Here is a 10,306-nt window from a genome sequence, read left to right as displayed (position 1 = left end):
TTTTCGTATATGTCTCTGTCATTACATTATATTCTTGAATAATTATGTAGTCGAGCAATGAGAAAATAAGTATTTATCGCGTCAAATCTGTACAACGCCATCTATTTTAGTTTTGAGTTACGTAGCCTGGAAAGTCTCTCAGGCTAAAGAGGAGCCACTATGATAAGATTAATATGAGCCGTTGGTCCCGATTACTAATAACTGATGTAAGTAAGTAGTCGTTACATGAGCCATGTCAGGTGGCTCAATAGTAACCCTGACACCAGGGTTGATGAGGTTGGTACTCCACCTCACAACCCACACAATAGAAGAAGAAGAATATGACGAACCGTACGATGATCATTTCTGGTCGTTATACTGGCCAGTCTGACTCACAGAACTTCTCGACCATATTCATGGGAGTTCAAAGGCTAGTTTCCAACTACTCAATTACTTTTTTGTAAACGTCAAAACACGAAATTACTATGGAATTTGTATGAAAAAGCAACTTGTGACGTCAAAGAAAAAGTGACATAATATCACACTTATTATTACATTTTTAATTATTACAATCCATAAAAAAGTTCAATAGAAAAAAGAAAACGTTTGTTGTCACCTTTTGATCTGTCTTTTTTTTATAATTTATATTTGACCTAGGAAACTACCCAATTGTAGTCATGCCCAAGCTAACTATTAAAGTTGTTTTGCAATACAAAGAAAAACATTTTTGAAATTATTTATTTATTTAGAATCCATGTTCGTAAACAGACTGTGAACTTACGTAAGATTTGTATAAAAAAAATATGAATATGGCTACATGAATTACTGAAACGTGTACGGCTAAAGTAAAAGGTAGGTGTAATATACAATCTTAAATATCTTTATAATCACAAGTCTTATAATAACCTAATTCCACATAGGTACGGATAGACTTCAACTGAGCATGAACCCAAACAAAGTTTCGTTATTAAAAATTACTTTTTAACATTTAATAAGTAGTAATAAAGAATAATTGAATACACAATAATTGTTAAAAGAAATATATTCTATCTACAATATACAAATAACAAACACTTATCTATATACATTTAGTCGGACTAGTTTACGATCGTGGTCAAAATGTGTATGGATTTTAACAAAAAAATAATGCGGTTGCAATTGAAGTGTTTTCTTGTTGGTGTTGCGCCGGTCACTGAACCTAATGGTTGCAATCGATTAATGCCACAGCGAGGAATTTCAATGAGCCCACTTTGATACCGAAGGCTATTTACTTGTCCGTAATGAATGCCTTAAGGCTTTATTCAAATGCTTAAGCTAGTTCCCTGGCTTTCTGCTGATAAATATTGTTAGTGTCCTTATAATTAAATAATAAGCAACTTTCCAGGCTACGTTCTTCAAAAAATATAGATGGCGCTGTACAGAGTTTCCTTTGTTTAACTTTTTAATTTCATGGATAACAGTTATATGCATCTTTTATCTTTGTTTTTGGGTATAAATGATGACCGATTCTTATACCCAGGCACAACACATCTTCCGCCTATTATTATTATGATCAAAATAAAGAGAAAGAATATAGGTAGCAACATTGTTCTATACCATATCTGATCCAAATAACAAGCAACAATTATTTTGATATAAGTCTCTGCCATTACTTTGTTTATTAAATATTTTCGAATAATTATGTTGTCAAGCAATGACAAAATAAGTAATTATCACGTTAAATCTGTACAAGGGTGAATATCAAAATTTCAAGTTTGGTGGCGAAATTTCATATTAATATGAAATAAAAAAAATATTTTATCGTGAAAAATTGGGTTTCGACATGAAAAAGATCCAAGAGGATCCTGGGTTCCGACATGAAACCCAATTTTTCACGAAAAAAATATATGAAAGTTCGCCACCAAACTTGGCACATTTTGATATTCATCCACAACGCCATCTTTTTTGGAAAACGTAGCATGGAAAATCCCTCATTATTGTTCAGATAGATATAGGGGCATTTAATGAAATATCAATTTGTAAATGACTAATAATTATGTTTTGAATAACAACAATTCATTATGTATAGAAATGTCAGTACTTCAGAAAGTATATAGTTACTGTTGCAAAAGGTAGAAATTTTCATATATATCGACAAGAAAACGCCATTTTATTTTCATCGAGTGAGACAGGCGTAGTATAATTATAAAAATATGGCAGTTCAGTTACACAGTTGTCATACTTTGTATAGGTAAAACCACGAATCGAAAAATGTTGGCGAAATTTAAAATTTCACACATACTTAAAGGATGATTAACCACTACTATGTACATGCGGGCAACCGCATAAAGCTCTCTTAAACAATACAAAAGTCTCAACGTATAATAATAATTAACCTATCTACTAAATAATACTTAGTGTTACTATTGAAATCCGAATTCAGTTTGATCTAGTTTAGGCCGGTTAGGTTAGACACAGTAATATTGTACCAAAACCGGAGACGCTAAATGGCAATGTTTATAATAAAAGAGTAGAACGTAAATTCAAAAAGCACCATTTGACAGAAATAGAACCGTATAGACTGTAATCAAAGAAAACTGGCCAATTGAAATTATTTTGCATTGTTTGTAAATCAAAATGGCTATGGAAAAGAAAGACTGGATTGAAGTATGACGTATGATATTAAGAAATAAATTGATAAAAAAACAATTTCTCAAATAAATGATTCTCTGATAAGGCTTATATTTCTTTTTATTTAATTGATAAAAATAATCCAAGTAATAATATTGTCATTATTCTGAGAAACTGAATTCGGATTTGAAAGGTACCATAAAAAAGTATTGCTATCAAATGTTGCGCTTTTAACGCTTCGTCTATCATTATTACTTATGAGCTTATTGCCATCATTGCCTACATTAACACTATAATTTGCACTTTATTCAAAATTCTTTATAAAAGCTCAGCCAAAACTGAAATTCTGAATAAAGTGCAAAGTAATTTATAAATGCAACAAAAGCATTGTAATTGATATGCATTTTAAATTCATTAACGGAATGATAGTACCTACGAAGCGATTTAAAATCAATTTTTAAATTAAATTAACGAACAAGTTACTAAAATCCCTTTAGTGTTTAAATTCGCTTTGACCTATTTATTATTCTTGATGTTCAATCCTGTTTCAATCAAAAAAGCTTGTCAACGCCAATAAAACGTACAACTTTGTGTAAAAAAGTGCAAAATGAAATAATATTTATAAATAGAGTATTGCAGTCTTTTTGAAAAATGGATGTATTTTTGGATGTTATTTTATTACCTGCGATGTTAAAAATCTGCCAGATATTATAAGCGTTTCTATTCCTGCACAGATCACAGTTGCCCACACAATTTTAAAAACTCAATTGAGGGTATTTAAAGATTTTTGCCTATGATGACCCATCCCCGTTTTTGATCACTTTCACAAAATTTGTAATCCAGTTTTACTATCAGACCCATTGGCGAGATGTATAATTTAACCATTTACAGAGGCGTTTGCACGCTTTCTTCAGGCGGCGCAGAGGGTTCTGAGGGGGGTGCGGGCGGTCGAGCGACTTGTGCTCGCGCCCGCGCCAGCGCCTAGGCAAGCGCGGGCGCGGCGGGCCTCGCTCAGGGACGATGTGGATGCGCTGAACTCAACGAAGAACTGCTCACACCTGAGTCCGAGCTCTTCTCCGATGCACAAGGCTCCCCACCCGCTACAAACTTAACCACATTTAAACGATGATCCGATTCACAAGTATCATCCCTCGCACCTCCAGTTAAACCAACTGTGCGATTCACAACTTTCTCTTGGACCGTTCCAGGGTAGCGTTCGATCCTATCGCATTCGGTGTCATCTGGCTGCCGCCTGCGTATAGATCGCTTAGCTTGTGGTTGCGGTTGTGGCTGCCTAAGCGATGGTTCCTCTGTCCTGTGTATTAGCGGAGAAGTACGAACTCTGACACCACCAACACCGACGCCGGCTTCATAACAACCGGAGTCCCGAGGAAATTGCCTTCGACCGAAGGGTGAATCGCCGCCCTCTGAACTCGAACCGCCTCCTTCTCCTCCACCATCAACTTCAGCACCTGTGCAACAAAATATCCATTGAAGTACACCTAAAAATAAAATTACTGTCTTTGACTTAATGGAGCTAAGTTACCTTCAAGCTGATGCAGCAGTTGTACCGCAGCAAGGATGCGAGTACGATGTTCGGGAGTCATAATTCCTAAGTAATCCAAATCAGACGGTTCAATCTCTTTAAATAGTTCTATGTCTTCATACCCATTTCTTGCAAAGGCCACTGTGTATTCTGGTAATTCTATTCTTCTAAGTAATTCTTCTACTGTTCGTGGTCGCGTCTCCCAAAGTCTTTCTCGACTTTTACTCCATTTCGTTGATCTAGATCGAACCGTATCTCTTTCAGATAGTACTTCTACGTTGGCGAATTTGAAATTACCGACTTTATTATTCAGTATACCCCGCCAGATCCCGGATGCGTTCATATTGATCACCTCTATAATGTCGCCTTTCTGTTGACAAATTACAAATTGTTATAGATTTATTTTCATAGATAATAGGTAGCAGCTCAACCATAGTTACGATATCTTACCTTGTATCTCAAGGCATCTTTCTCGTAAATATTGGGCGTGTAATCGACGAGTGCCCGAGCCCGACATAGCATTTGCGGCACAAGTAAACTCCGCCCGGCCGGACTTAATTCTATGTTTTCTTCTGCCGAGAGAGATGAGTGATTACTACCGGCTCGAACCAAAGCTTGTGTGCCTGTACATAAACATTTTATATACTTAGGAATATATTTTAAACTTTTCCCATTAACTAGTACATTAAAATTTAAAATACCTGCAGTTATACATCTTTGTTGGACTGTGAATGTGTTAGGATTTTGGTTATTTTGATAATTTCATTTAAACACGAGTATTAGTAGGGTTAATATTAGCTCGTGGGGCGTTATGGTACAATGAAAGGAAAGACAAACATATTTACAAAAACGTTTATATTAACACAGACAAATAATTTTAATAAATCCACTCACTACTGCCTGATCCGCTGGGGAGACTTTCAAAAGAACTATTAGAACATGGGAACGCTTGATCACCGCTCGCCCGCCTATCGGTGCCTTCAGGGCCCCTTTCTTGTCTTAATCTTGATATTTTTCTTTGAACATCTTGTCTGAGGCCTCTCACTTTTCCCGCTAGGTTCGATACTCCTTCACATTCCTCGGCTGACTGTAATAATGGGAAAACAACGTTAATCGGGCAAAGGACTTAAAAATCAAAAGCAACGTGTTTGCAGCAGCTAATTTATTTAAAATAATTTTAGGCATAACATTTCTAACAAGCATAATATATTTAGCAGCTCCGGTAGGTTACCTTGTGGACTGTAGCTATGTGTTGCGAATCAGTTTCGCTATCTTGATCTTCGTAATCGGATGATGCGGGTGACAAGGGGTCGGCACCTATCCGATATCCGGACATTTGCCTGTAGCCTCTTCTGGAGTCCCATTCTGACCGACTTGATTCTAAAGATATTCCGGACAGCCTCGAGTCTATAGATTGAATATCAGATGCGGCGTAATCCCCACTCTCCCGATCTCTCGGCGTTCGCAGGGGGATCACAGTGGTCGGGTAGGGACCGCTTTGTGGAATTATTAATCCCCGTCGAGGGGCTCTTGCTAAACTTATATCACCGGCGCTTCTCAGAGATATCACGCCTTCTCCACGAGGTTCGTTCCGAAGATTTAGAGTGAAGCAAACCCGCCCGTTTTGAAACGTAGCCGCTGGTGCGCCTCCGCCCATGAGGAAATCTTCAGGATCGCTTTCATAAGGTGGTTCGTCATACCAGTGACCTCGTCCCGATAGACCTCTTGCCTCGTCGTCGTACATATACGTGTCGTCTGTAAACGAGCCTCTTGTTAGTCTTTTATCCATCGCAGCTTCCAAAGTGCAAATAAAAATACGTGCCAACGTAAATGCGAAAAACTTTACCGTACATTGCCCTTCCACAATTTGCGGTTTCACTGACAACACTGCGTTTAAGCTGTGTACCAACATCGTAAAGCCGTGCGTGATCGATGCAAAAATATTTTTTAAAACAACATGCATATAGCACTTTGCCGGAAAATAAACCTGATGGATGGATGGTCATGAATCCAAAAAAAAAAACATTTTAAATGAATCCTCCCAATAAAAACTGATTGCAAATTAGATTATGTCTAAATTGTCACTGCATCCATTTAAAAATCTATTAAAATTATACAGAGTATGGCCATTTGATATAGAATGAAAAAATAACTATAACATGATGAATGATAAAATGCACATCGAAAGCATACCGAATACGTTTTTAACGACGAACATACAAATAAGAACATTTAAACAAAGCTCTTTGACAAATAGAACAAAAGTTATAACCAAAACATGTACAAGCTTCATGCACACAAATAATTTTGAATTTGAGAAATATTTTTTCATTCCGACGCTTCGATATTCCGTTTTAACCGATGAAACGTTGTTAAATCAACAAATCCTTATTTCCTTAACTCATGCGAAAAAAACAAGGTTTTCAAGGACCACGCACATTTGTACGTACCCAACCAAAAAGCAGCAGCCTTAATTATTGTATGAATATTTTGCAGGAAAATATACGCGGTGGTGTGTTGTGTAGTAAGTAGTGTTTTAGTGTTATATGTTTCGTTTTTCATTTCTGTATACCTACCTGTATGGTCGTTACGAACTAAACTAATACGTGCAAATGTGTTTAGTCCTTTTAGATATCAGTTACTAAATATCGATGCGTCTAGAATACACCGCAGGCCACATCAGTACAGTCATCCTTCACAGATATTTACTTCTTCACATGCATTCTCCCTCCTCCCATTCTTATCAGATAACAATCTTTTTTCCCTCTGCTTTTTCTATACTTCCGTCAAATAAATTACCTCCAAAAGGGCCTCGAACGCCGTCTCTTCCCATGTTCATAAGACCTTGTCTTATATCTCTTAGGATCTGGAACAAGATATAAATTAAACTATTACATCCCTTTTCTCTATGATCTTGTAAAATACTTGTCTCTAATTTTAAAATGTGAAACATTTCTTTCAAAGTGTAGACATAAAACTTGCCTAACCGTGAAACTTCCCCCATTTCATATTATTAAGTAAGACGTAAAATATTTTTTATTGAGAAATAAACGAACGTATTTTATTCCCCATAATCCTTGTATGAGCGAAAAATAACATACATCATTACGAATATGCGCTCGCATCGCCTTGCGTACGCATACTTAGATAGGTGCTATTTACGACTTCAAGCTAAAAGATAAATAGCGTGAAAAACTTTAAACTGTTCCTGCAAACAGTTTCCGTCGAAAAAATGCGTGAACACGATAATAAATATTCAAAAGAAGGTAATAAAGCGACCACTTTCACGTAAGTAGGAAAGTATTGGACATTAAGTTAATTTATGCACACTTTGTTTCCAAGGCGGCGGGCTCACGAAAGGATTTGCATTGCGTTCGAAGTAAATGAGATTTCATGACGGTACAGTACAAGTTAAACGCAAGCAATAATGCGGGGGCAACGGAACTAGCGTGGAGCGTCGTGGCGTCGTGCCAAATTAAATCAGAGTCGCCAGTGGAAAAATCCCATTCATACTATAAACGAAGAGGGGTGTTATTACAACAAGTGTTATTTTCATAATTACAGCATCGAGGGTGGGTCCTTGAAGGGCTAGGCAGAGGTGTAAGGGTACACCCTCTCCTCGCCGCTATGTTGAATAAGAGGCGAGCCTATTGCCATAAACCGGGCATGATCCAAACATGAATTCAAACTCATAAAGTTGAATTCAGTGGTTGAGAACCCAAGCCGGGATATGAAACCATGACACGATGATGTCACGAATTCTTTGAACAGGTAGCCCTGTTCTTTGTTGTTATTTTCAAGCTATATTTATTATCACGTAGGCAAAGAGGAAACAACCGCCACGGTTCAACGCATGGGGCTTTCTAACGGACAGTATATTATTTTCATATAATGCAGCTTATAGTATAAGTACTAGGCCTTAAAATTTTACATAATCTTAAGTAATTTGTTGCGTGCTCGACTAATAATTATTTCAGTCAACTGCATTAGTCAGTGACGCCAACTGATAACTGAATGAGTTTCATTGTTATGCAGTCTTGATTTTTTTTCATTGCCAAGGTTTTTCTTCTAGCTACTTTTTCTCGGCTACACAGTGTAAGGAAAACGAATCTCACACACTGGCAATACTGATGGCACCGCCAGGAGATCACGTGGTCTACCGTCAAACGTCACTTTCAATTCGAATTTTGCTTTAGCGCCTACGAATAAATAATATTTAGCGCTAAACGCCAGTTAGAGGTATAATTCATATTTGTGGGTTGAATCCGTGTTTTCTGGTGTGTCTCCTTCAGCTGGTTAAGAAGCTGCAGTAGTTTTAGGCGGATGAGACGTCGACAAAAGTAATATAATTATAAAAAAAATGGCGATACAAAGTGCACCAAATTAGTATACACATTGAACAAAATATATTTATGCGTTTGAGTTGAGTTTAATCACAAGAGACTTTCCCGCAAAAATTATAAGTTTTACGGTTTACCTACTAGATATTATGAACTATTTTAGTGTATTACTCTTTTATTACTTATCACAGTATTTTAAAACAGTCGTAGCCAGCTCCAACATAATACATCGAAATATTCTGTCTGCAGTAAAATGGCTCTTTAGATAACGTTAACTAACTGTGTACTCTGAATGATGTCAACATTTGCGTGAATGCAAAGAGAAGTTTGAAGATTGTTTATGTTTACTTTTTTTCGCTTGCTTCCAGGCCACCGCCTAACAGGTTTGCTTGCAACTTTGTTTACAACTTTAAGTGATAAAATTACGGTGTTTGTTGGCATGAGAATTTTTCCCGAACAAGCAATAACAGTCTCGACACAAATTATTTGACACATGTTTTCGCTGGTGCCAAATAATAATTACCTGTATTATTGTAATTGAAAATGTAATTGCATAACGATCGGTAGTAAGAAACAGCTTTAGTATAGGATGTTTTGGGAATTGTTGAGCGACCTAACATAAAACACATACAATAACTGTACCTAATTTATTTTCTCCTATAGATAGATAAAATACTTTATTGAGCACAATGGGCACAAACACATAAGTATAGCATAATACAAGCAAAATTTCCTATTTCCATGTATAAACGGAATTACAGGGCCAATTTTTAATAACCCACGTTTACAACTGTCGCCCAAATTTCGTTTAGTGGAACCGTAAAATTTCAATCGACGTTCTAAAGTACGAAGGACGCATAGTTTTATGAGCGTTCGAAATGTGCTGAGCAAGGGGCTTCCAAAGTTTTGTAGGGAAGCGATACAACTGCCAGTAATAGGCTTAGCTTGTGATTAGGGCACGATTAGCCCTCGGCTCGCCCCGCGTCGAATGCTCCTCACTATAGAAGATTACAAGTTACTTCGACTCCACACTAGATTAGTTTTGTATGTGTGCGTGGTGCGATAGATTTATTAAGGGCCACTATCGGGTAATTAATTTTAATATATATGTAGACGTAGACCGTAGCCATAGTAACGAATGGCCTTTTGTTCTTTGGTCGAAGTTGTATATTTATTACCATATCTTTGCTCGTGTTACTAAAATGCGTCAACTAATATTATCATTATACTAAAATACAATAAATAAACGATGTGATATGATAAGATACAATTGAAGATAATTAAGGCCAATATATGCGTCCGACAATTAGACTGTGTCTAATAAAGTGGAAGGACATTAACACTTACTAAATAAATATTACTTAGAACTGATTTATAAATTTCTTTCACAAACAACGAAGCGTATTCAACAATGGGGAAGTGTAAACTATGATTTTAATTATCATGCCGATATAAAAGTATTAAAACTTGTTTAACTGCGCTAATGAGTCGCGTCTTTTACTGAAAAATGTTGCTATAACGTCAAGTTACAGACTTTTAACAACTATAATACAAGTATAAAAGTATGATAAAGTATTAACAAGTTACCTCTTCTTGTTCTCTCGCTAATTTGTCTTTTTTCTTCATAGCTTCTTGTACTTTTAACTGTAACAAACAAGAACTTTGTTAATTGTTTCAAATTTAGTTTCCCTTAATAATTGATTAAAATATAAGACAGCTACTTTTGTTATAAAATAGTGCCTTCATACGAATTGCGACCTAAAATGCGAACAATAGAAACTAAAACTGTCAACCAAAGGACTCCGGATATGTTTCCCATAAAATCACCATT

The 10,306-nt window shown here is 36.3% G+C and overlaps 1 protein-coding gene across 9 annotated transcripts in view; it reads right to left on the bottom strand.

Annotated features, from left to right (window-relative positions):
- Positions 1-613: 613 nt before the first annotated feature.
- Positions 614-10,306, bottom strand: part of LOC126369608 (uncharacterized) — a 137,446-nt gene continuing 127,753 nt past the window's right edge. For 2 of the 9 annotated variants that reach the window (XM_050014101.1, XM_050014102.1), the window contains exons 8-14: positions 10,063-10,119; positions 6,935-7,001; positions 5,367-5,890; positions 5,030-5,222; positions 4,586-4,758; positions 4,136-4,505; positions 614-4,061 (exon numbers count right to left, since the gene is read on the bottom strand). In XM_050014101.1, the coding sequence (XP_049870058.1) occupies positions 3,601-4,061; positions 4,136-4,505; positions 4,586-4,758; positions 5,030-5,222; positions 5,367-5,890; positions 6,935-7,001; positions 10,063-10,119 (1,845 nt within the window). In that variant the 3' untranslated portion in view covers positions 614-3,600. The remainder of the gene's footprint in view (positions 4,062-4,135; positions 4,506-4,585; positions 4,759-5,029; positions 5,223-5,366; positions 5,891-6,934; positions 7,002-10,062; positions 10,120-10,306) is intronic. The other 7 variants (XM_050014106.1, XM_050014104.1, XM_050014103.1 and 4 more) reach the window with 6 other exon arrangements.

Source organism: Pectinophora gossypiella, chromosome 9 (assembly GCF_024362695.1).
Source record: "Pectinophora gossypiella chromosome 9, ilPecGoss1.1, whole genome shotgun sequence".
Taxonomy (NCBI): Eukaryota; Metazoa; Arthropoda; class Insecta; order Lepidoptera; family Gelechiidae; genus Pectinophora; species Pectinophora gossypiella.
This window is presented reverse-complemented; position numbering and strand designations above follow the sequence as displayed.